The sequence below is a fragment of the Mesoplodon mirus genome (genome assembly GCF_964341445.2).
Source record: "Mesoplodon mirus genome assembly, chromosome: X".
Classification (NCBI taxonomy): domain Eukaryota; kingdom Metazoa; phylum Chordata; class Mammalia; order Artiodactyla; family Ziphiidae; genus Mesoplodon; species Mesoplodon mirus.
The window spans coordinates 103,461,655-103,489,202 of record NC_138981.1 but is presented as its reverse complement, the minus strand read 5'-3'; the positions used below and the strand labels follow the sequence as shown (position 1 = coordinate 103,489,202).

Here is a 27,548-nt window from a genome sequence, read left to right as displayed (position 1 = left end):
AGCAGGTTGAGAATGTAGGAAGGGACTTTAAGTCCATGTCAAAAGTTTGTTTTTTTTTTTTTTTTTTTTTGCGGTACGCGGGCCTCTCACTGTTGTGGCCTCTCCCGTTGCGGAGCACAGGCTCCGGACGCACAGGCTCAGCAGCCATGGCTCACGGGCCCAGCCGCCCCGCAGCATGTGGGATCTTCCCAGACCGGGGCACGAACCTGTGTCCCCTGCATCAGCAGGCGGACTCTCAGCCACTGCGCCACTAGGGAAGCCCAAAAGATTTTTTTTAATAAATTTATTTATTTATTTATTTATTTATTTATTTATTAGTTTTGGCTGTGTTGAGTCTTCATTGCTGCACGCGGGCTTTCTCTAGTTGCGGCGAGAGGGGGCTACCCTTCGTTGTGGTGCACGGGCTTCTTATTGCGGTGGCTTCTCTTGTTGCGGAACACGGGCTCAGTAGTTGTGGTTCGCGGGCTCTAGAGCGCAGGCTCAGTAGTTGTGGTGCACAGGCATAGTTGCTCCGTGGCATGTGGGATCTTCCTGGACTAGAGCTCAAACCCGTGTCCCCTGCATTGGCAGGTGGATTTCTGAACCACTGCGCCACCAGGGAAGACCCATGTCAAAAGATTAATTAGGCTTTCTAATCAATTGGATTTTATTATGAAACAAAAATGATAAACGCTGCATTTACAAAAATTAACCTTTTGCTTATGGATCTAACAACCTTTGCAGTACTGTTCCTTTGGTCATGTGGTACACACGCTTAGCCCTGGCCCACATCATCATTTTTTCACGTTGGAATAAAATAGTTTGCCAAGACTTCTAAGTGTTATAGGTCACATAGCTTGTGACAGGATTTAAAGCAGAAAGACCACAGAAATCAGATCTATCATTATTTATGTAGAGAAAGTTCCACCAGCTGGTTTGAGAAAAGCAGGAGTTTAACACCCCTCCCATGCTTCCCCTTCACCTCATTTACCTTAAAAAACAAAAGTCCTAACAGGTAAACTATAATTGCCCAAAACAAAACTAGCAAGGTACAGAGTGTGGAAACGATTATTAGGAGGTAAAAGGCAAATGTCACCAGTCTGTGCCATTACCTAAGCATCCTATGTTGACTAAACTTTTTGGGGAAGGGGTATTGCTAACTTTATCAACAGGATTTCGATAAAAAGATAATCGCCAAGTTATCATATATGTTAAAAGTACTTTGTTTCATTTTAGAGCTGGTTGAACTTCAGTGCTGGATAGAGCTTGTTTTTATTTTATGTATGTTTTTGTAGTCCAATTTAAAAATCTTACTCTTCTTAATAAATCTAGGAGCTGTCTCGTCTTATGCATTGGAACTTAATTTGACAGATTCAGAAAACGCCACTTGCCTTTATGCAAAATGGCAGATGAATTTCACAATACGCTATGAGACCACAGACAAACATAATGTAAGTATTTTTATTTTTCTTTGAGTTTTATAGTAGGAATTTACTTCTACTCTTTTTTTTAGCCTTTGTATTCATTTATACAAACAAGATTTCATATGTTAACTGACTTAACGTGTAAATTCTGTGGAGCTATTTTAGCATGTACACTTGAAGGTATTCTATTTAGTGTTGGAATGAATATTTTTTATTTTACTTATTTATTTAGGAATGAATATTTTAATTCATCAGTTCTTCAGAGGTTTTTTGGAGTTGGTTAAGGGCAAATAATCTGAAGACTGTATGGTGTTTCAGGTCTAACTACTTCTGTAGTGTTTGTAACATGTACTAACGTCAAAGCTTGTCCTTTTTTTAGTAGCTTGCTATTAAAGTCTCCTTTCGGGGGGTATCCTCTCAATCCTTTTTGCCTTCTTATTTCTTTTGGTTAAGGTCCTGCCTGTTTACAATCTGATTTTTTTTTTAAAAAATCAACTTAATAACAGAGGTTCAGGCCGGTTTTCCTTTTCCTTTTAGACTTGCATGGATTTGTCCAGAGGGACTGGTGTGTAGCTGAAGAATATGAGACTGGTCAGCACAGACGGGCCAGGCTGGCCACGAGGGGTGTGAAGTCACCTGCAGTGGCACCCCGCTCGGAAATGCTTGTGCTCATTGCTGCCTGTTTGGGCCTAACTCCCAGATTTTTTTTTTCTTTTAGAAAACTGTAACCATTTCAGACCTTGGTGCTGCAACATACAATGGAAGCTCTTGTGGGGATGACCAGAATGGTCCCAAAATCGCAGTGCAGTTTGGATCTGGTTTTTCCTGGATTGTGAATTTTACAGAGGAGACGTCTTCTTATTCAATCGACAGCATCTCATTTTCCTACAACACTAACGATAACACAACATTTCCTGATGCGAAAGAAAAAGGTAACCTTAAGAATTGGATTGTGTTGTGTTCTCTTGCTCTTTATTAATAATAAAAAGAAATGTAAATAATTTAAAAGCCATCCTTATGCAAGTCTGTCTTCCTGTATGGATTGAAACATCATGTCTTTGTATTCCCTTGCATGGCATACTGTTGGACACAGTAAGGATATTTGCTGTCATTGCTTGGTGCTTTACTATGTACCATGTATCCATAGTATCCTAAGTGTGTTGCCAGCAGCATCTCACTTAATCTTTAACAGCAATCCTGGGAAGTAGATGTTATCTCAGTTTTAGAGGTAAAGGGAATGAGGCTTGATGAGATTAGATGTCTTTCCCAAAGGGCACACAAGCTAGTAAGTGCGTGAGCTGGTGTTTGAACCAAAGTGTGTTGAGCTTACAGAGTCCATGCACTTAACCTACTATTATTTATTTCATTCAATAGTGGGCACTCAACAAGTGTTGAATGAATGAGAAAATCCTTTACTAATAACTATTTTAAATGTGAACAAGTTTAGTAACCTGAGACCAGCAGAAATACTTCATCTTCAAATCTTTTTACCATTTAGGTAGGATTTTGACTGAAAAGTAAAAAAGGTAAGGAAAAAAAGTTAAAAAAAAAACCTGTAAGATGACTGAAATCAACATTTGCTGCTATTTTGAGAGAATTTTAGGTCAAAATGAACTTGGGAGGGCATTGGGAATTAGGCCATTGTTGTGACTACTAGAACTGAAATGTGTGTTAAAATATTTTGAAGGCATGGATAATGGAGATTTCAATCTTGTTAGGCATATAATTCTCTCCTTTCTCCCCCCTCCACTGAGACGGGGACATTAACAGGGTGTTTGTAGTAGCTTAGCATTTCTCACAGATAGTATTTCATCCTGACCCCAGAAGCACAGGTAGATGGGCTTTAGTTTCCTGGACTTGGGGATGTGTGATTCATTTAGGTTTATGGGATATCAAAAGATCATATTTTAAAGATCCAGAAGTGAATGAGCTCATGTAAAACTTGAGAGGTATCACTAACTGAGACTTGGAAATTAAATCCTAGTTTTCTTTTTACTGATGTCTTCGTTTGAGAGGATAACTAAAGCAAGTTTATTATTGGATATCTTGGTATTTAGCTTTCTGCCATATATTGTCTTTCAGAACTAGTATTAGGATTTGCCCCTAACTTTCACCAAGCTTAAAAACTAATTGGAGAGACAAAGTGAAGTTGTTTACCCAAGTTACATGGATAAATTGGAAAGCATTGAGATCCTTGTGAATTTGTTATTGTTTGTGTTTTGGGCACGGAGGATTCATAAATCTTTTCTGACAATGTGAGGAAAGCTCTAGACCCTCTCAAAGTACAGAGTAAACTTTGCATATGGTACATAGTCCCTGAGCCCATCAGTGGATGCCTGTGGACAAGAGGTCCTGATGAGGAGCAGAGGTCAGCGTGCATTGAAGGAGTGAGAAAGCTTGGTGTAGAGAAGGAGGACCTGAGCTGAAACTCGGCCTAATGGTAGATTTTGAATAAGTGGAGAATTTTGAGCAGAATATTTCCAGCAGGGGGAAGCATAGTATGCACAGCAGTAATTGGAGAGCTGCCTGATTAAAATAGAGGCTGTGTGTGTAGTAGAAGGAAAATCAAGTTGGCTAGGTGCAGTGAGTCTAAATTATAGGGGACCTTGGAAGCCAAGGAAAGGCATTTATAGCTTGATGGGGTAGGCACTGGGGAACCATTTTATTTTTTTAAGCAGGAGAACGATGTAACAAAAGCAGAGACAGTAGTTTATAAAGAATGTTCTGCAGGATTAATTGGAATTGAGGAGACTACAGGCAGAGATGCCAGTTCAAGAGGCTGTTATAGGAATCAAGTGATGATGTAATGAGTAGCCAGACCAAGGGGTGTGGCAGTAAAAGCAAATGGGGTTTAATCTGACAGATTTGATGGAAAAATTGTGGACTCTGAAAGGTTAATGCCAGTCTCTCCCCCCTTTATTTATTTTAATTTTTTTTTTTTGGCTGCGCCGTGCAGCTTGTGGGATCTTAGTTCCCTGACCAGGGATTGAACCCGTGCCCTCGGCAGTGAAAGCATGGAGTTGTAACCACTGGACCACCAGGGAATTCCCTCATCCCTTTTATTTTAAACAAGGGAAGATGCAATTTTTATTGCTAGCTTCTGTGTAATATTTGCAACTATTTGAGATTTTAAATGGCTTCCTTAAATAGACTGTTGATGTTTTTTTCTTTTTTTAATAAATTTATTTATTTATTTATTATTTATTTTTGGCTGCATTGGGTCTTTGTTGCTGCGTGCAGCTTTCTCTAGTTGCGGCGAGCGGGGGCTACTCTTCATTGCAGTGCACAGGCTTCTCATTGCGGTGGCGGAGCTTGGGCTCTAGGCGTGCAGGCTTCAGTAATTGTGGCTCGCGGGCTCTAGAGCGCAGGCTCAGTAGTTGTGGCGCACGGGCTTAGTTGCTCCGTGGCATGTGAGATCTTCCCGGACCAGGGATAGAGCCCATGTCCCCTGCATTGGCAGGTGGATTCTTAACCCCTGCACCACCAGGGAACTCCACGTGTTTGTATTTGACTAATATATATGTCAATACATGTTCATAAACAATACATCATTTTTAAAATGACATAGTTTTATTTTTTATTTTTTTAAATTTATTTATTTTTTGTTGATTTATTTTTCGCTGTGTTGGGTCTTCATTGCTGTGCACGGGCTTTCCCTAGTTGCGGCGAGCAGGGGACTACTCCGCGTTGCGGTGCACGGGCTCCTCATGGAAGTGGCCCCCCCTTGTTGCAGAGCACGGGCTCCAGGCACGCGGGCTCTAGAGCGCAAGCTCGGCAGTTGTGGCGCACGGGCCTAGTTGCCCCGCGGCATGTGGGATCCTCCCGGACCAGGGATCGAACCCGTGTCCCCTGCATTGGCAGGCAGATTCTCAACCGCTGTGCCACCAAGGAAGCCCTAAAAATGACATAGTTTTATAGTGTAACTCCAGTATGTTTATAGCTTGTTTTTGCACTCGTTTGTTTTTGAGGTCTATCTACATACAGCTAGTTCATACATCTATTCACTGATGTTAACAGTGGGAAACAGTTTTGGAGAAAAATGTTCTGGTTCATTGGTTTAAAAAATTCTTTTCCTTTGGCCGTTAGGGGGTGCCAAGGCAGCATAAGTCCTGCCTTGCTATGTGATGGAGAGGCACAGAAGGCAGCCTATATTAAGGGCCTTGAATACCTTCCTTCCTTGCTTCTCCAAAAGAAGCTAAGCCATTTGGGTGGATAAGTGTGATCATAGTCTTTTGAAGTTTCACCATATAGGCGTTATAATAACTCTGCACAGAAAGGTGGTAACTTATTGCTTTCATATTCTGAAATTTTCCTGAAATGGAATAGTCTTTAAATCCTATCCAGGAAAAGGTTTTGAAAACTCATTTTAGTTACTGTAACTTACTTTGGGATAGTAGCACAAAAATAATCATTGATTATTCCATCTCTCTTCTTTGTTTCGTCACTAAGTTCTGTTGATTCTACCTTAGCTATGTGTCTACAATTTGGCCTCTTTACTCTCTTCTTACTGCCCCTCACTATTTTGGTTTAGGCAACTCCTCGCCTTTCCCCTTAACCAGCTCATTGGCCTTCTAACTAGTTTCCCTCTTAAATGACTTTCCTTAAAAGTTTTCTGCTCTGCCTAACCTCTACAGTTTTGCTATGTTCCTTAAAATAAATGATACATTTGTTATTCCCAGCTTTAAAAACTGAAGCTGACCTTCTGTTGCTAACAAAACAAAGCCCAACCTGTCCTTAGGTCATAGAAGATGCTTCAAAGTGTGACCACCTGCAACTTGTCTTTCCTTCCTAATCCCCATCACGTCTTTCCTCTTACTCCTTGTGTTTCTGCCACAATGAATTTGTCAGTTCCTGAACAGGCCTTGTCTTTTGTCACTTCAGGAATGGGGCGTGGCAGGCAGACAGAAGAGATGAAAGTCTAATGTATATTTATATGATCACTTTCCTCCTACCTTCTTGGAAATAGCTATTGTTAATCTTCTTTTACAGAAAATTTTACTGTTTCTGACCGTGTGGCATTCAGTGTTCCATTGAATGACATCTTTAGATGCAATAGTTTATCAACCTTAGGAAAGAATGATGTTGTCCAGCACTATTGGGATGTTCATGTACAAGCTTTTGTCCACAATGGCACAGTGAGCACAAAAGGTGAGCACTTAAAAAATATATATTTCTATACTTGGGTCCTAACTTAAGATTAGAGTATACCAGGTAGCTTTAGTTGAAGTCGTTATCTTAAAGCATTTATATGTTAAGACTTACACCTTACACTGCACTGTAAAGTTTTTATAAATAACAGCAATTCTTATTCTTGTGGAACTTGCACTTTTACGTTTCTGATGTACATGTTGTGGAATGGTCTTTTAAAATATGCTACCCGTAGTGTTTTCAGTGGATAAAACCTAATCTTTGTTTGAACAAATCCTCAGATAGCATTTGATCCTCAGCTCTTCAGCTTTTGAAGATCCAAGACAAAGGCTGAGAAATGGGATTTCTGTGTTCTAATCTTGACTTTTATAAATTGATTTTGTAACTTTTATATGACTTTATTGGAAATACAATAATTTCTCGTGCACCAGTTCTGGAAAACTACCAACACTTCCTAAGAAGAGGTTGAAATAAAAAGTTCATTTGTATTTAAATCCTTCAATGATTTTTAAACTTTTGTCAGTTAAAAACAGTATTTTTCCTTATAGTGGTCATATGTGGAAAAGAAGAGGGCAGGCCTAGATAGGGGCAAGCTGCTTTCAAACTTAAACCTCTGATTTTCACCTCAGAGACAGATGAAGTTTTGGGGGAACAAAGGGACTTAAGGGTATGAAAAATGAGTGTATGGCCACGCGTGAGTAGATAATGCATTTGTATGTGTCTAGAGCCTGTCTGCCATATCATAACTCTTAAGACTGTCTGCATATGAAGCAGCAGTTTGAGGACCTCTGCCTCATTTAGTTTAAAATAATACTATCAAGATATTCTCTACCCTAAATATAGCCCTTTTGGACTTTTATTGTGAGAAATATTTTGCTCTTCCCTGGCCTTATGAATTAAAAATTTTATTTTGTCCTTTGTTTGTTTCAGAGTTTTTGTGTGATAAAGATAAAACTTTAACCACAGTGGTGCCCATCGTTCCCACCACTGTGCCATCTCCTACTACAACACCCTCTCCAAAGGAAAAGCCAGAGGTTGGATCCTATTCAGTTGTAAATAGCAATGGGACATGTCTTCTGGCTACCATGGGGCTGCAGCTGAACATTACTGATGATAAGGTATAGTTGTCTGTTTTTATTGATACATTCTTTCTGTATCTCCTTTCAGATGTAGTGGGTCCAGCCTTCACCCCAAGAGTAGTGTTATTAGAATGATGCAGTTTTAAATAGAGATTTGTGTTGACTTGTACAGTTTTTTTGTGTGTGTGTGTGTTACGCGGGCCTCTCACTGTTGTGGCCTCTCCCATTGCGGAGCACAGGCTCCGGACATGCAGGCTCAGCGGCCATGGCTCACAGGCCCAGCCACTCTGTGGCATGTGGGATCTTCCCAGACTGGGGCACGAACCCACGTCCCCTGCATCGGCAGGCGGACTCTCAACCACTGCGCCACCAGGGAAGCCCGACTTGTAGAGTTTTGATTAATTTGAGTTATTATAACCGTGAAGAGTTAATGTCACTGTCAAGGTGTTGTATTGGCCAGCAGGAAACCTAGTAGTTTAAAGGACTCTTTGGGGTGTAGATTCTTTTTGCCATCAGTAGATCAGAATACGAGCAGTTGATCTTTATTTCAGTCAGTTTAAAATATAACTCCATCACACTTTTACCTGAACCACACTAGGTGTGGAACAGTGCAGCTGTTTCTCCAGCTATTTGATGACTTGAATGGTATAGGTAGATAGATATAGATAGGGGTGTACGATGGCACTTCTGGTTGCAGTGCTCCACTGGGGCTACAGAGGGTGTGCCAGCAAACCAATCCCATTTTCAGAGTCCTGGGACTTTAAACCAGCTAGACAGATGGCTCTTGTGCTCCATTAAAAAATGTGTTTTCAGTTGGCTCATTATTTGAGGAAGCTTTCCTCTGGCCTTCCTTTTTTTTTTTTAAGTCTTCTGAGTCATAGCTTGAGGACCTGGGCCAGCTTTGAAAGTAAGGTATCATACACTTAAGTATCCATATCTAGGAGACAAAGAATTTTTTTGTTCTCCACGAACCTGGTCTTATTAGAGTATAAGGTTTTGCTGTAGATTTTTATGGTTCATCTGTACCTCTCTCCCCTCTTCTTCCCCTGAAGGTTGCTTCGGTTATTAACATCAATCCCAACACAACCAACTTCACTGGCAGCTGCCATCCTCAAACTGCTCTACTTAGGCTGAGCAGCAGCAGCATCAAGTATCTGGACTTTGTCTTTGCTGTGGTGAGTAACAGGTTTATCAAAAATTAGGGGAGCACATCTGAAAGTCTAAAAAGGTATGTGTGTGTGTGTGTGTGTGTGTGTATTTGTTGAGAGGGATAATTACCTCTATTTTCCATTTCAACACTACTTAATTATAAAGTGTAGTCCATTAATCCCCATTAATCCCTCAGGGTCACTTAGATGTTCTGTGGGCTGGACTCGAATTCTGCTATTCTGTTTTTAGGTAGACCTTAGGGTAGGAGTAAGAATTAACCCATATTAAAAAAAGGTCTAGTCTATCCATATAGATGTATGTTATAATAAAGTCTATTTATAAAAGACAAAGTAAGTTCCATAATATTTTTCTCTATTATTGGTTAGAAAATTCTCATGTTTGTCTGTTAAAATATTTTAGGCTTTTTCAAGGCTATACTATTTGTAATAGTATCAGTAATAATGATAGCTAACACTTATTGAGTACTCACTATGTACAAGGCTCTGTGCAAGTACTTTACGTGCATTACGTCAGGATAGTTTGTAATGGCAGCATTCAGGTTTTTGTTGTTCATGATCACATCAAGAGCTGAACCCTAAGTAGAAGTTTCCATGCATGTTCTGCTTCTAGGTAGCATAAATTGATCATTGGGGACCTTTATTTCCACCTTCTCAGAAGCAGTTGTTATCCCCATAATTTTTCAAAGGGTGTGTGTGTGTGTGAGTATGTACACATGTTACAGCAAATTGGAATGGGGAAGAGGGGCTATCAATGAGGGAAAATGTTGGACCACCAAAGTTATTGTATAAGGGCCTAAAAAACAGTTCTGCTTTTAAATCAGATTACTCTTATCTAGGGATGGGGAAATAGTCTCAACATCTGATATATGAAAAGTTAGGTATGTCTTTGTTTCATGTCTGAACTTGGTATTTTGAGAAATACCAAGAAAACTTGGTATCTTTTCTCTATGGAATATATGCCGAGTAATTGAGGATTGTATTTTAGAAAGGTTTATAAAAACCTTCCCTTTTCCAGCATTCAAATAATTACTCCATTGTAGTACATACATGACCAGTGAATTACTATTAAGAATGTCTAGTTAAGCTTGTCGTCTTCAGTGTGATAAGAGCAGGCTTCCCAAGTTACCTCATAGAGATTATATTATAGTCAATAAAAATGAAGAAAGTAATATTTTAGATTCACTCCCTTTTGAGTGATTGAGCTTGATCTTTCTCGCTGAGGTTAGATCCTAAAAGGAACATGGTTTCTTCTGACTCTCATGGGGAAACTTGTAATATTTAATGATTACAATATTTAATTGCCCAGCAGACTATTCTAAAATGTAATTCAAAATAGTGACATTTTAACCATGATATAGGCACTTTGAAAAATCAAGAAACATCTGCAGTGTCACCAGAGTTCAGTGGGGCCCATCTCACCTTCAATCCTATCATGACACTTGCTTCTAAGGATAATTTATTGAATTCGGTGTATGTGCAGGATGTTATGGTGGGATACAAAGAGGAAGGCCTGTATTCTTCCGATGCCCATGGATTAGTGGTAAAGATAGCAATGTACTAATAATTACCATTTTTATGGAAGGCCTTGAATGTCATGCTGGCTTTTGGAATTGATTATTTGGGCAAGTAGAGTGCTGTGGGATGAGTGCTAGACCAGAGGAAGATACAAAGTGCTGTAAGAGTGTAGAAGAATGAGCCATTAATTCTAGCTAGAGTAGAGTCAGGAGGGTTTAACAGAAGAGATGGCATTTAAGCTGGACCTTCAAGGATGGGTCAGATCTGTACACATGGGGGAGAAGGTGGGGAGTAAGTGAAAAAGTACAAGCTACCCCTGGATAAAGGAACACAATCAAGACCAGGTGGAGAATGAGACATGTAGCATGTTTAGTGAAAGATAAGTTTGGAAGAGTACTTGGGACTAATTGTGGAGAGCCTTGAAGGCCAAGCCAAGGAGAGATGCGATAAGGTTGTCAGGTCCTCTTTATGCTTCCTCCTGAAATTCTCTTAGTCTGCCCCCTGGTTTTCATTCCCTACTGATCCAGGCCTGCATTACCTCTTACCTGGATGTCTCACACAGCCTCCTAACTAGTCCCATCTCTTCCTCCCCTCCCCCAATGTACTTCGGCATCAGCTTGATCTTCCTGAAGCTCAGCTCTTCCTCAGCAACCTGCAGTGGTTCTATTTTGCCGACAAGAAAACATCTAAATTCCATGCCAGGGTAGTTCAAGCCTCCCCTCCCTGCCATGCAATGTAACCTGCATATCCAGCTTTATGATTCCTTCTTTCCCCTTATATGAATCTCATGCTTCCCTTACCCTGTTCCCTGTGCACATCCCGTGTGGTAGGAGAGCGTATGAGAGCCAGTACCCAGGCTCTGCAGCCAGACTTCCTGGTGCCAAATCCCAGCTCACTGACTACTGTGTAGCCTTGCGGAAGTTACTCAACACCCTCCATAATTCAGTTACAAAATGGGGTGTTGTAATTCTTCCATTCCGTGAAGCCTCATATGTAAAGTTTTAAGAACAGCGCTTGTCACTTCATAAGTTCTCAAATGCTCGTGTGCTTGTGATTATGCTCATTTTCTGACTACCTTTACTCATGCGGTTGCTTTCTCGAATACTCGTTTCTGCTTGTTTCCTAATTGAATCCTACCCAATTCAAATGGCCCATCCCTAAGCTTGTGTTACCTTTGCTCCTCCCTTAGTTGGAAGTAACTTCTCGCCTTTTAATTTTCATAACCTATCACTTTTTTGTAATATGGTTATTTATTTATATCTATCTTCTCTCACCTGACAGATTGCAAACGTGGTGGGGGCAGGAACCATATCTGGTCCATTTTGCTGGCTCCCTGGAACACTTAGATATGTTACCTTGTACATACTAAAAGCACTGAAATAATTAGAATGACTGGCTAATCAGATGAGTGCTTCAGAAAGAAAATAGCAGCGAAGGAAAGGTTAGAGCTGGAGAGGCTGAAAGGCAGGGAGCCCCGTTAAGAGGCTGTTGTGATCCAGGCTAGACGTGGTGAGGGCTCAGAAAGTGATAGAAGGAATGGAATGAAGGGAGTGAATTGCTGAGTGTCTAAGAACCATATGAGCACACCTCTGGTCCAAAAGTTGGAAACAAAATGAAGAGGGAAAGGGTTTCTGTCACATTTTGAGTCCCTTTACTTAGTTGCAGTTTATTCTACTGGTCCAGGTCTAATCCATGGTTTTATCTTCTGGGTAATAGTATTAGATTCCTTTCTTTCTGTAGACATTAACTGTACCTGTAGACAGTTGTGATGCATTGATTAACTGGAAGCTCTTTTTCACACAGAAAAATGAAAACCGATTTTATCTAAAGGAGGTGAATGTCAGCATGTATTTGGTTAATGGCTCTGGTAAGCAAAACATTGGCCTCGGGGAGAAGAGTATGGGTTACACTGAAAGAATAGAAACTGTAATTATCTTGTTACCAAATAGTGCCTTATTTAATGAACCAGAAGATTCTATGTCAAAATTGTAATTTGACCATAACTTAAAATCAGTAACTTAGAACTAGAGTGTTCTATCTTTTGCAGTATCCCATATTTTCAAAGCATGGTAGATAATAGTTAAGAATGTGAGTGAGTTTTAGACTGTAGAAACATCTATAGAAAGATACGGAACCTAGTAATCTTAAGAATGACTTTTTGTGGGCAGACCCTGTACCCTAAGCCCCCATATTTGACAGAAAAATCCTGGGGACTGTCCCATTTTTTTTTGTTGTTGTTGTTGATGGGATAAGAAGTTACTAACATGTTTTTTTTTTCCCTTAAAGTTTTTAGCATTGCAAATAACAATCTCAGCTACTGGGATGCCCCCCTGGGAAGTTCTTATATGTGCAACAAAGAGCAGACTGTTTCAGTGTCTAGAGCATTTCAGATAAATACCTTTGATCTAAGGGTTCAGCCTTTCAATGTGATGGAAGGAAAGTATTCTACAGGTAAGAATCAAGCAAGTTTTATTAATAATTTATGGTCTTAGGTTGACTGCTGGGTGGCTTTTCCTTTGAGTCATGGGAATTTAAGCACTGAAATACAGGAATATGAATTCACCTCTCGACTCTGTTGTAGAGTTCTCATAGCCTTGAGCAAGTTGTGTAACTATATTTAGCTCATCATTTTGCTCAAATTAGATTTGTTTTGTCATCTCAAAACCATTTGCAACAAAGTTCTTAAAGCTAAAACTGATAGGAGCTCTAAGTGAGCTTTACTTAAGGTGTAGACATTTCTCCATGGGTTGTAGTGTGTGGGAAGGGTGGCACTTGGGAGCAGCAGTTTTTGAGCATCTTGCCTCTGCCTTCTTGGGGCCATCTTCTCGCTGGAAACATTTTCATACCAGAATTAAAGCAGTTTGGTCTCATTTTGTTAAGACAAAAGACTGCAGTAGGAAAGCCTCAGATATCATGACCAGCCAGAAAGATCTGGAGAGTTTTACAGAAAGATCTGGAGAGTTTTAAAAGCATGTGCCAGTGTGAATGAGACTTTTTGAAGGTCTACTCAGGGCTAATGGTGGTATTTATCAGATTTTTAGTGAAAGCTTTGTGAAAGGCTTATTACAGTGTGTTTATATGAATATGAAAGATGCATTTGGCATTACAAGATTAAAATTTGCTTGAAGAGGAAAAAGTACATAAAATTCCTTAATTGACTCGTCCTTTAAAACCAATTACTTAAAATTGACGGTTTATGGATCACAGTTCTGCCCAGCAGAGCCATCCCAGTCATCCACATCCTTTTTAACAATTAATTCTATGGTTTAGAAGGAAATGTGGAGGCTGTGTTTAAAGTGCACGTGCTGTGAGCTGCTCAGCAGTTTTGCAGTAGTGCTGAACACCTAGCCTGAGTTGGTTAGGCCAGAATAAATTGGGCTCTTCACCCTACTGTTCTTGTGATTAGAAGGGTTAATCACAATTTAAAAGTACTTTCAAGAATTCATTTCCCCCTTTGTCAGTTTTGCTTACGAACTTCAATTATTTTGATCCTTTAATAGTTTTACTTTTGAGTCTTTATCAAGCTCCCCTACATTATTACCTTAATTTTAGGTCCAAATTTGTGTTTAGAACTTAAAATCATTTGCAGTGTAAAATCCGCTCAAGCCTGTTTATCTAGTCAGCTGTAATAGACATGAGCTGTGTTTTTTCTCTAATTTGAAACTTTGGGTTTTATGTACATAGAATTATAAATGTCACCCAAAGGAGTATACAACATTTAGTACTGATAATGAATGCGTAATCTATTTGTGGAGCTAGGTTCTTGACTGTGGGTACCTATAAATACAACACACTGGTAATATTTCACTGTTTAGGAGGAGGAAATAGACTTTCAGTAAGGTAAGAGTGTTGATTGGATTTTACTGGATCAGACTACTCTCTAGAAATGGGGAAAATAGCCCCTGTGGGCTGCCAGCCCTGACCAGATTGATAAATGTGGTTTCTGAACACACTCAAATTAGTAAGAGGTCCCAGTTTCTTGACTTTTGCAGCCACTAAAAGCATATACTTGAAGTCGGGAATCTGCAAACTTTTTCTGTAAAGGCCCAGACAGTAAGTGTTAGGTTTGGAGGCCATGTGGTCTCTGTCACAACTATTCAGCTCTGCTGTTGTAGCATGAACACAGCCACAGGCAATAAACAAATGAGTGAGGCTATGTTCCAATAAAGCTTTACTTGTGGATACTGAAACTTGAATTTCATATAATTCTCATGAGTCACAAAATCATCTTCTTTTTTTTTTCCCAATCATTTAGAAATGTTCAAAAGGCATTTTTAGCCCTTGGGCCAGATTTGGCTCACGGGCTATAGTTTGCCCGATCTTTGTTCTAAAGGATTCCAGAGCCAGCATGGCTGTTCTAATCCCACAGTTAAACCTTCCTGATCTGCTCCGAGTTTCCCAAAAGACATTCACTCTACCACTAAGAGCGTAATCCTTCTATGTAGCTATCTGGCTAGATTACCTCTCTTCATTACTGATAAAGTAATACTCCTATTTTGGAAAGCACTTGGAATATATACAAAGAAATACAGGCACATGTATGTGTTTTACTCATAGATATAAATGAGTATATATTCATATATATCTATCTCTATATACACACATACATGAATGAAAGGACAAATAACGTTTAGGATTTTAATTCTAGGACACTCCATAATTTTATGTAGCTTTATCACTAAAATATACCTGTCTTAATTACTTAAAGTTGATCTTATAAGAGCATTTCTGAATTTTGAATCAACATCTTTTACTTTTGGACATCATTTTTTTTTATTATACTCATTATTTGTTACACACTTTTTCTCACCTACAGCCCAAGAGTGTTCGCTGGATGATGACACCATTCTAATACCAATTATAGTTGGTGCTGGTCTTTCAGGCTTGATTATCGTTATAGTGATTGCTTACCTAATTGGCAGAAGAAAAAGTTATGCTGGATATCAGACTCTGTAACACTAATCCACATGTGACTCTGTTATAAAACAGTAAAGCAAGTACAAGATCCAAGATCCAACATGCAATACTATTCGATTTAAGGTATATATAGTTGCAGTTCTGATCTTAACAACAGGTGGTACAGAGGATTTCGAACTTAAATAGATAAAAATACCCCTAAAACTATAAACTATAAATTAGTCACATGATTTTGGTTTTCCCAACTAAGGAATTTAAAAGTTATTTCTACAGCAAAAAACATGTGCAAAATCACGTGGATTATAGATTCCTTTTTATTGTCTTGAATTAGTATTGCATTGTTCTCACTTTAAACATTCTTACTAGAAATATACAGCTTAGGAAAGGGTTAACCACACCTCCACATGTAGTCGATTTGAGACAACACATTCTACGGTGGATTTGTACTTGCTCCTTTGCATTTTTTGGTGATTTTGTTTGCAGGTTAACTTAGCTGCTTTGGCATTGCTGTGTATTTGACTATGAGAGATATGCCAATAGATTTGAACAGGGTCTAGTATTATTATGTTCTTAGCAATGCATGCTTTTCTAATACCTTTTGAATACCTTTGTATTTAATGTGGCTGTAGTGACAAAAGATACAAAAGCTTTAAAATTTTGGAATAGGTGTTAATCTTATTGTTTAATCTTCTTAAGAAAAAAAACTGGATATTTCCGTCTTTTAAATTGTAAGACACAAGACTATTCCAACTGGGCATTTCAATCCATTTTCTAGATGTTTTAGAGATAATTGCTAGGCAGTGCCAATTTGGGGTGTTAGTCCTTTGTACCCGTAAATTGGCTTCTACATGCAGTGCTAAAATTAATGTAGATTTCTCTTTAGCTTTCTAGTATCCTTGTTGGTGATGGTTTGTTTTATTCTCTTCTTTTCTTTTCCTTAAAGAAGAAATGCCAGTATGTCCTAGAACCTAGATAAAGAACTCGCACGTAACCCAAAAGTTTTGGCCTTCTCTTTGTTCATGAAAAAGCTGTTCTTTGTTTCCAGCTTGTGTTGATTGCTACAACATTTACTAATTTGGCTTTCACATTTAAATAGTTCTGTGCTAATCAAAACTTACATTATTATTGTTCATTATGGTAGCATCATCATTAATTCATGTACTTTGTGTTCAGTTCTGTGCTCTGGGGAGTTGCACCAATTGTCCATTTAACCTGCACCACCTAATGTTTATATGAGAAAGCAAGACATTTCTGCTTGATAGTTAGCACATCAAGTATTTCTTGCTGCTTCTGTGTCTTTCTTTCTTTATTTTATTTTGGTATTGAGATGGCTGAGCAAATATTAAAAAATTGTTAACATGCAGCAATATATGGCAGGTTCCGTGTTTTGGGGGATGGGAGATTATGTGTGCCTCCCATTCACTAGAAAATGAGATATCTGGGTTCCAAAATGTTTGCATTGGATAAATTTGGTAGTCTAGTGACACACACACAGAGGCAATTGCATGTTAGCATGTGTATGTCTATAACTACCTTTCGAGTTATATTGGCATGATAAATATTTTCTCCCACCTAAATTTGCTCTCTGTTTAGAGTAGCCTGCAAATCTTACTGGCTCAGAATAAGATTCCTGACTAAGCCCCTCTCTAAAAGCTACATTGAGCTGCATTGCCAGCTTAAGGCACTTTTTAAAGGCTAAATATAAATCTGATTTTTTAAAAAATATTTTTTATTTAAATAGTGTTTTAGTGTAAGATTGTTAACGTTGTAAGAATGGATAATGCTTGCAAGAATGTGAGCCTTAGATATTTCTCATGAGTCAAAACAAAGCAGCTTTTTTAAAAAATAAAAATTGGAAGCACAAGTGGGTGGCACACTGGCTTAATGCTGTTAATGTTTCTAAAAGTTTCTACCTTTAGATTATATATCTGATTTATATTAAAATACCTCTAATTAGTACTGTTTTATAGAAAATCTGACTTAATTGAATATTTTTGTATTTTACATGGGCCAGTTTATATGCTATCATTTACACTATCATTTCCTATAGCCATGTGTTCTTTGTACCTTTTGTAGTTTTGCTTTAACGGATTTACACCTTGATGATCTAACACTCTATTTGGTTTCTGGGTGTTTTTCATGGGTTAGCATTTGTATAAAGAAACTGGTCCATGTAAATACTTTCCATGTTTTTTCCTCAGATGTTTAAACCACTAGTTGATGTATGGTATTTCTCTTCAGATATTTGCCTGTCCATTTGCTCAACATATTGCTTCTAAAACAAACAATAAAGATTCTTTTATTTCTTAAGGAAATTTGCTCACATTTCTTTCCCATTGGCTAAAGTCTAGATTTTGTATACTACATAATGGCAATTTCTTCCAAAAGGAAAAACTTAAGAAATGCTTAGAAGTAGAATTAATTATTTCCAGAATGTTCTGTGTATTACTGTCTGGAAGAGTGGTCCCATACATAGGTCCCTACTGATGTTGGGGTGGCTATAGAGTAAGAATCAGGTCTGGGATGAGACGTGTGTGGCGCACGCGCACGCATGTGTGTGTGTGTGTGTGTGTGTGTGTGTGTGTGTGTGTGTGTAAGCCCCCCAGCTGAATCTAATGTTTAGGCAATTAGGAAACCAGTGATCTAGAATATTTATTTCATAGTAAAAGTGACAGAATATCTCTGTACACTTTTCTCAGGTCCTAAATTGAGGCTGATATTTAGTATCTGTACATTTCAGCCACACAAACTGACCTATTGATCTGAGCCAAAATAGGATTGTGTGTAATCTTTTTTTTTTTTTTTGTGGTACGTGGGCCTCTCACTGTTGTGGCCTCTCCCGTTGTGGAGCACAGGCTCCAGACGCGCAGGCTCAGCGGCCATGGCTCACGGGCCCAGCCGCTCCGCGGCACGTGGGATCTTCCTGGACTGGGGCACGAACCCGTGTCCCCTGCATCGGCAGGTGGACTCTCAACCACTGCACCACCAGGGAAGCCCTAATCTTTCTCTCAGATCACCTTAAAATGCTTGAACCTTCCAATTTCCAGATAGCTTCCCAGTCCACCTTAGTGTATCACACACAAAAATTTAGCAGCCTGGCTAGTTGCTTTCCTCTGGATTACCCAGTTAAGCCACGTGACTGCCAGTTAGTCATCAGAGCTCCCAGCTCTACTAGCTACCATGTGACTTGGTCAAGCTACTCAATTGGGGTCTCTCTCGTTTTTTCATCTGGGGGCTGAGGGCTGTTAAGTCCTGTTACTCTTATTTCTTTGAGTGATAGTTTTTCATTTCAATGAAGAAAAATATACATTTGAGTATTTTTAGAAGGAACCTGATAAGAAGCTACTTGTTAGGCATCAAGAACATATTTGCATACAGTGTAAAACACACCATCTGAAGTTTCTTGTGTTTTTTTAGGAGGAATTATTATGAGACTCAGATATTTTTAGGATTATAGCCTTTTATCTCTGTTTATTTAAATAGATAATGTTACATTGTCTTGGGCTCAGCTCTCTCCTACCTGTCTCCTGATCTTTTACCCTGGTACATAACTTTCTGCATCAGTAATTACCATATCTTATTTTTGAAACTAGTATAGAGTAGCTTCAAGTATCTTTTCAGATTCATGTAATATATTTCAAACAGTTTGACTATAGATCTAAAAGGTATATAATAAATAAAATGTCACATAAGGATGTGCTTCTAAATGCTGATTCTTCCAAAGAGAATTTTTGACACATTGGTTTTGAAGAGGTGTTTGTTTTATACTTTATTATAAATGTACATCTCGGCTTTTCAGCCCTCACACTGAAAACTGTATTTGAAAAATTTCTGAACTAACAGAAAATTGAAGATAAACAGCATTTTAAAAATCTACATGAACCTTTCCATTGAGATTTCAATGGTCAATGAAACTTTGTCTTTAAAAATCTTCATTGCTTCCGTGACTATTAAACTCTTCCACAAATACACTTTTCCTTTCCCCGGAAAGGTCTCAAGTGTACATTAGGCAAATAGATCAGGTCAAAATGACTTACAGAATGAGGTTTTCTTTTCTTGGATGTGATTTTACTAAAATTACTGTTTTACCAAAATTTCTTTCCATTACCTAAAGAATTTTTAAAGGCCGAATTCATAAAAATCAATAATTATTATAAATTAATACTTCACATACTAACTGAGAGCATTTTAAGTAAATGACAGCATCTAGAAAGATCTTTGTATTAGCAGAATTGCCTTTTTGATCTACTCTGGGAATATTTGTCTTGCATGAAAGCCTTAAGAAAGCCTTATTGGCAGTATTTATGAAAGTCGTTTCAGTACTAGGTCAAATACCCAATTTGGGAAAGAGGACTATGAATTCGTTGCCAGAATAAGAAATTAATCTAATGAATTTTTTAAAAACCAAGTTATATTAAATCCAAGACATAATACTTTATGGTCATGTCACCTAATAGTTTATATGCTGGGTGGTAATTTGGGAAATTGAAGGGGAGGAGCTAACTGGGTGCTCTTAACACCATATATTCACAAGTCACATCTGGCAACCTCAGCTATCTGGATTTTTAACAAAACCAAGAAGCAAGTAAAAAAGATCATTGAGCTGGCAGCCAAAATTGATGTCATAAAGTCCATAAACTCTAGGATTGCATCTTGTTCCCAGTTATTGCCCCAGAGACTAGCAAAAGACTGGCACATTTCTTACATGCAAACACAATCAGATGTGCCTTGCAGCTATTCATTTTTATTTTCGGCACAGTTCTAATAAGTTTAATTATCTGATTTATCAATCCCTGGTAAATTGCAAGCTAGGAGGAGAACTAGGGCAATAAGAGGCAAGGAAATGGAAAACAGAAGCGGTGGTTCAACATGCTAGCCACCTCCTCTCTCTGCAAACGTATCTCCATCTGCACTATCCCTTTCTTCTCCAGTCTCAGTAGGTTTTCTTCTGGTCAGTGCTTCTGGAATCCCATTTCCCCTGCCTCCCAGGAGACTTTGTACCAGCGTCTTCAACCTGTAAAATGCTCATGGCTCTTTCCCTCATCCTGTAACCACAAGTCTCTTCCACCCTGAAGGTATCCTTTCTTGACCCTGTGTCCCCCTTCTAACTACCTACCTTTCTTCTAAACGTCTCATAACGAGTACTGTGTGTTCCCCATCCCAAGTTCTTGATCTCCTAACCAGTCAGTCACTTCCCATTCACTCCTAAACCTGCAACAATTTGACTCCTAGCCCCCACCCTCCGTATTGCTACATCCAGTGGACATTTCGCAGGCGTCTCTTAATATTTTACACTGTTCTCCTATGATAATTGAAGCTGTTTCCTTCCTTGGCTTCTGTGGCACCATTTTCTACCTGCCTTTCCTACTTTTTCCTGCTCCTTTATTCTTCAAATATTGGTGTTCCCAAGGGTTTTGTCTCTGATCCTCTTATTACTCTTTATTTGCCCTTGCTGAGAAATATCTTTCTCCCTGGTTTGAGCTATCACGTCAACCACTTGATTAGCACATAGGTATCTTAAACTCAGCAGATCTAAAACGGAGTGTCTCCCTCTTCCACATATCCCTCTCCACCCTCCCCTGACATGCAGATTTTAAAAATTAAATTTAAAAAAACCCACACAAAAATAACTACAAATAAAACTGAAATGTATATATTCCTCCTGTATTCCCTATCACAATGAATGGCACCAGTGTCTACATAATCATGGGATTGGAAGCCATTCTACAATATTGTCTCCTCCTACATCTGTTTGGTCAGTTCTGTCTTCTAATTGGATCTCTAGTCCATCCCTTCTGCATCTGCACTTTATTAACCAAGTTCAGGACCATATTATTGGTCATCTGGCTTCTAGCAGTAGAGTTGCTTCCTAACTTAATACCTCCAGTCTTCCATCTGCCATAACTTCTGAAACAAATATCCTGCTTAAAATTCTGCAGAAATATTTTTTGAGGGGGGGCATCAGTATAAGGCCAAACTACCTAGAGCATACGGTGCCTTTGTGAGCTGATCCTAGTACCCTTTTCCACCTCTTTTCCAAGAGTACCTCTTAATCCATTGTTCTAGCTATGCCAACCTGCTTGCATTTCACCCGAAGTGCTATGTTTTCTTACCCTCCATAGTTTTGTCTGTGCTGCTTTCTATACCTGGAACGCCCTTCACCCATTACCTGCATGGTTAATTCCTACTCATTCTTAAAAATTCAGCTCTGGTGTCACCTCTTTCAAACTGTGTCCTGTGAAACAAGGCTGGGTTGAGTGTGCCTCTGAAATATTTTGATGACACTGTGTGTTCCCTGCCCCTATTACAGCACATTTTGAAATTATAACCACTGATTTTCTTATCTGACTCCTACACCAGACTGAAATCTTGAGGCAAACAGTTATGCAATCAGGGCCAGTTTATACCTTTCCTTACTACTAAATGGCCCCATATTCCTATGCATTGAGTTCTTACATCTGCTTTATATAGTTGTTCATTTGGTTCATTTCATTAATACTTCCCAATCTGCAGTGTTCCAGGCACTATGCTTCTTCAACATCATAACAATTTGCCTCTGAAAGCTCACAGCCTGATCATCAAGGAAAGGCTAATTATATTTATCCATTATCTTCCATTTGAAGAATCTGTGAAGTATGTGATCATTTTATATATCTTTCAACCGAAATGACTGCATTTTTTGGGGTACTTAAAAGTATATGATTTGGTTATTTGGAAAATCACTTTTGTGGAACATCTCATTTGCTGGTAATGAATTCCAATGACTTGTTGCCTTGGTGTAAAAAACACATATGTGTGTTGGGAAGTACTGTCATTTTAACTTAAAATGTACAGATCTGAAATTTTGTCACTGTTTCTGTTCTCAATTGTGCTTTCTCCACATCTAGCTCAAGACTGCAGTGCAGATGACGACAACTTCCTTGTGCCCATAGCGGTGGGAGCAGCCTTGGCAGGAGTGCTTATTCTAGTGTTGCTGGCTTACTTTATTGGTCTCAAGCGCCATCATGCTGGATATGAGCAATTTTAGAACCTGCAGTCTGATTGATTATATAAAAATACATGCACATAACAAGATTTTCTTCCCTTTCAGTTTTGAAATACTTTGTTCTTTAAGATTGATATATTGAAACTTTAATTCTTAAATCAGTCCCAGCATTTTGAGATAATTCTTTATTAATAAAAACTGTTAATAGAACAGCATAAAATTTTTTTTAATGTTGTATTTACTGGTCCTGAAGACAAACTTGTTGAAAAGAACATCGGTGTGCGGTGTTTTAAGGTCTATCTTAAGAAGCCTTGGCCAAATTTTGATTCTAACCCAAGATGCCTTAAACTTATTAACATGGCCATTATGAAGATAAAATATGTAGTTGTCTCCTAATGGAATTAATAAATATTGTTTCACTACCGGTGTTCTGTTTCAGTGTATAAGAATTATCCTGATTTAAGCTCATCACAGTGCCTTTGCATATAGTTCATTAAATAAATGTTGATGTGGCATAAATGCCCATCAGATGCTTAAACTTGGTTTTCAGTTGAATGTCCTCAGGACCATCAGCATTTTTTAGGTTATGTGACTTTCTTTGAAGATGAAGTCAGTATCTTTGGCTTGTGATTTTTCCCTAGGTAAAAAACAGACGCAAGAGGCTGCAACAGAGCTTCAACTGGCTTCAGAATTAGAGTTTTCAAAAAACTGTTTTCTTTTTCAGCAATAATAGACAGAAAGGATTCAAGCATATTTAACCACTTGCCTTTTTAAAAATGTTTTTCTCTTCCTTGGATGCCTGATTAGCATTGCAAGATAGAAATATTCTATGAACTAATTAGGAGAGATTGTGTTGTGTTTCTCTACCTCATCTTGTTGGTCTCTAGAGCATTAAAATCTATTTAGTGTTGTCATCAGACTGGTACTTATGAGCTGTAAGCAGCAGCAATCTCAGAAGGGAGGCAGCGAAGCAAAGCAGCAACTCGGCTCCTGCCTTTTCCAGGACAGCCCCTGTGGGGCAGAGCATAGATGGGGTGTAGACAGAAGCTGTTGGCATGAAAATGAGCTAGATAATCAGCCCCTGTTGAAGCATGCTCAATGTTAGAAGTGCAGCACAGATATTGAATGTATAGACAAATAAATAAGAAGGAAGCTTAATCAGTAGACTCGAGAATTTCACATGGAAGTGATTATTTTATTAACTCATTCTGTATATATATTGGCTTGTTCAGAGTTTTTGTAATTCACTGATTACAGCATTTTGATACCCAGCTATCAGTCTCTGAAGGCTTTCAGTAAAATATAGTAAATCTTTTTAATAAAAGCTAATGTCATTACTAAAATCTGTTCTATATACTCAGAACCTCAGCAGCATTTTTTTATGAATGACAAAAGTGCAAGGGGAGGAAAAGATAAAATTAGAGGAAAAATGCAAGTTATTATTCAATCATAAATCACACCAAGTATCACATTTTGTTAATTGCATTAGACTTATACTGGAAAGGACCTTAAAGATTCCTTACTATAACCCCATAATTTTTTCAGAAAGAGGAGTGACTTCACTGAGGTTACATATCTAGCGGGCAACAAAACCATTATTAGCATTTTGATTAAAAATTGTCCCAATGAAGTCTAGTCACTCAGTAGTTTAAACTTGAAACTGTGAGATCAGAACTGGCACTTTGAGTTTCTGTACTAACTAATTTCAATAAATGACACATGATACCAACTGTGTTTGCTTAAGTATTTTAAAAAGTACTGAATATTGGCTTTTTCAATGGCTCCTATTTTGACCTCTGTTTGCTACTTCAAAGCCTAAACCTCCTTGGATGGGATCACAAACATGGGAGGAAAAGAGAAGGGAATGAACACTTGTTGACCTCCTGATGTGTATCATATACTTTAGAAATATCATTTAATCCTCAGATACCTTATAATATAGGTATTCTTATTCCCCCTTTTACAGATGAGGAAAGTGAGGCCCAGTTTAAATTACTTGACCAAGGTCCATTAGCTAGTAATTGAAGGAATCAAGATTCAAACTCAGTTCTGTTTCAGTCCAGAGCTCAGAATCTACATTGCATGTGCACACCACCTTCCTGGTGGTCCAGTGGAGTGGACTGCAATGTCCATTGGACTCTGCTATTATTCTTCCAGGCCACTGCTCAGCTAAAAATAATTACATATAACCTGATAGCTACCTAATGCTTGTATGAAAAAAATTATACTGCATTTTCTTGATCATGAGTCCTTTTTAACTTAGATGTTATTACTCATACAGAATTCTTATTTATATTTTCACGATAGCTGTGGCAGGGGAGAAAGGGAGTGGGGAAATACGCAGGTAGTGGTTTTAAGTGAAGATTCCCGCAGTGCTGCCCTTTCCCCGCAGTGCCGCTCTTTCCCTGCAGTGCCATTAGACAATTCAACATAAGATCTTCCCATATTAGGCAAGCACAATTCTTTGTTTTGGACCCTTTCCCGTTCTTCCCTTAACTTCTGCTTTTTGTACTGAGGAATTAGGTGTGATTTGAGATGAAGTGACAGTGAGAGATACAGGAGGATCAGTTGCTTGGAAATACTTGGGTGGACATAGTGAAAATAAGAAAATAAGGGTAATGCTGTAAAAGACTAACCTATGTACTCTTTCAAAATGCTTGTTTCTTGTTTTCTTGTTTCTGCTTAATTGCATTCCTTACTAATTTCCTTTCCTTGCTTTCTGTCTGTTCTTTTCAAACAGCTGAAGAATGTTCTGCTGACTCTGACCTCAACTTTCTTATTCCTGTTGCAGTGGGTGTGGCCTTGGGCTTCCTTATAATTGTTGTCTTTATCTCTTATATGATTGGAAGAAGGAAAAGTCGTACTGGTTATCAGTCTGTGTAATCAATTAAATCTAGTGCTTTTTGGAGTTTTTTTGCCATCAGAAGTTATGTTTTCCATTGGCTAAAGAGCCAGGAAATGCTGTGCAATTGATTGTTTGAGAGATGCAGATTAACCTCAGTGAGTTGCTAGCTAACTTGGGCATGAGTAGCACTATTAGGACCAATTTCTTCTTTTTTTTTTCCTATTTTTTTCTTCCTTTGTAAAAGTGTAATTGAAAGAAAAATTGTGGCTTAGAATATTTTTTTTTTAGTGAATAATGATTCTAAGCCTCTGGATCCAATTATGAAAGCATTTCTACTGAAGTATAATTTTATATGTTGCAGTTACTTGTATTTTGCCTCTTTGACATTATTTGCAAAATCAAAGCTGTTAGAGAATTTAACTTGCTTCAGGAAATAAATTCAAGAACATAGTGAATTCGTTTTCATTGGTGGCAAACATAAAATCCGGTTTGTAATAAGACTTAGATTCCCCACCGCCTAAACAAGATTATTTAAATTCTGATTTAATTTTCCTGCTAGTTAAAAGGAAAGAAAGAAAGGAATGTCTTCATAATATTGTATTTAATAGCAAAAGTCTGGCTGTTTTCTTTATTACTGTTAGTGGCTACTGTATTTTAACAAGGATGTTGCAACTAAGACTCGGTGCAGCCAAAATAAATAAATAAATATTTTTTAAAAACCCCAAACAAAACAGGGATGTCTTTTTTTTTTCCTACTGGAGTTTGGAATATATTGATTACCTCAGACTTGCCATTTATGCTGAAGGATGAAGTAAGATCTATGGCGTTTTTTTTTTAAGGTGTTGATATAGAAAGGGTTATTTTTTCTTTAGAGTTATGATTTAGAATTCTTTTCCCTTACAGCCTTAACTTCTTCACAAAGTTAATTCATCTTCCACTAAAAAACAAAACAAAGCTTCTCTATTTTGTGTGCCTCATGTACTCTCTCATCCCCTGTATGAATAAGTTCTAATTGATAATTTTAATGTATTGGTTTCTTTTTTCTCACAGCAGCATGTGCTAACTCTAGAGGCTAGTGGGCCCTGAAGTATCATCAGTCAGATGCCTGCCTGGCCAGAGCTGGACCAGGACTGTTCTGTAAATTTGTTGATCTTGATACAGACTTATATCCCTGTAGGGACCTCTAATGGCTCTGGCTACTGGAGTAAGGTACTAGAGGCCACTCCTCCCAGTGTCTGCTTGATTGGCTAGGCTATTGAATTGTCCTTTGATTTGGAAGCACACTGTTGTATTTCTCTAGTGTCCAAATGGCTGCTTTGCACTCCTGTTATTAGCATAAGGCAGATGTTTATTTTATCAAGCTATTTTATCTCTATATAACTAAAAAAGAAAAGTTTTCTAAAGATCTGCCTTCACTTTATTTTTTTTTTTTTTTTTTTCTTTTTGCGGTATGCGGGCCTCTCACTGCTGTGGCCTCTCCCGTTGCGGAGCACAGGCTCCGGATGCGCAGGCCCAGCGGCCATGGCCCACGGGCCCAGCCGCTCCGCGGCATATGGGATCCTCCCAGACCGGGGCACGAACCCGTATCCCCTGCATCGGCAGGCGGACTCTCAACCACTGCGCCACCAGGGAGGCCCTGCCTTCACTTTAAAAATGTTCCTTGGATTGGGACTTCCCTGGTGGCACAGTGGTTAAGAATCCGCCTGCCAATGCAGGGAACATGGGTTCGAGCCCTGGTCTGGGAAGATCCCACATGCCGCGGAGCAGCTAAGCCCGTGGGCCACAACTACTGAGCCTGCGCTCTAGAGCCCGCAAGCCACAACTACTGAAGCCCATGTGCTTAGAGCCTGTGCTCCACAACAAGAGAAGCCACCGCACCACAAGAAGAGTAGCTCCCGCTCGCCGCAACTAGAGAAAGCCTGTGCGCAGCAACAAAGACCCAACACAGCCAAAAATAAATAAATTTTAAAATGTTCCTTGGATTAAAAAATTAAGCCTAAACCTTAACTAAAGTTAGTTATTACATCCAAGGATTAGGTCCCCATCTACCTCTTAGCACAATGCAGATGCTCACCACTGTATTGCTGCCATTAACTGATGCCAGAACTCTTTGCCAATAAATGAAATTGGAAAATTTTGTTTTTTTTAAAAAAAAAAAGAAAATTCATCAACGTCTTTCTTTACTATCTTTATATATAGTGCATCTCAAAAGCATATATTCCAAACTGGAGTAGAAATAGATTGCTCAACTACATTTCCCTTAGAACTTTCTGGTTCTGACTTGTAGACTCAAGCTCTCCTCTCTTTGCTAAGTATGTAAAGAATGTTTCCTTTTAAAATGTTCTCCTTTGAAAACAACTGCTTATTTGTTATTTGGTCAAAATGATGGCATCATAAAGAACAGTGGCTTCGTTTCAAAAAATATTTTTGAGATGATTGTCTAAAAGCCAGGTTATTTAAATCAGCTTGTGACCTTGCTAGGTATAT

At 38.6% G+C, this 27,548-nt stretch overlaps 1 protein-coding gene across 3 annotated transcripts in view; it reads left to right on the top strand.

Annotated features, from left to right (window-relative positions):
• Window positions 1-25,792, top strand: part of LAMP2 (lysosomal associated membrane protein 2) — a 35,472-nt gene extending 9,680 nt beyond the window's left edge. The window contains exons 2-9 of one of the 3 annotated variants that reach the window (XM_082609503.1): window positions 1,312-1,430; window positions 2,122-2,335; window positions 6,393-6,551; window positions 7,482-7,669; window positions 8,683-8,805; window positions 12,118-12,181; window positions 12,601-12,765; window positions 24,957-25,792. In XM_082609503.1, the coding sequence (XP_082465629.1) occupies window positions 1,312-1,430; window positions 2,122-2,335; window positions 6,393-6,551; window positions 7,482-7,669; window positions 8,683-8,805; window positions 12,118-12,181; window positions 12,601-12,765; window positions 24,957-25,099 (1,175 nt within the window). In that variant the 3' untranslated portion in view covers window positions 25,100-25,792. Of the gene's footprint in view, window positions 1-1,311; window positions 1,431-2,121; window positions 2,336-6,392; window positions 6,552-7,481; window positions 7,670-8,682; window positions 8,806-12,117; window positions 12,182-12,600; window positions 12,766-15,130; window positions 17,553-22,118; window positions 23,946-24,956 lie in introns of those variants that run through there. The other 2 variants (XM_082609502.1, XM_082609501.1) reach the window with 2 other exon arrangements.
• Window positions 25,793-27,548: the final 1,756 nt, after the last annotated feature.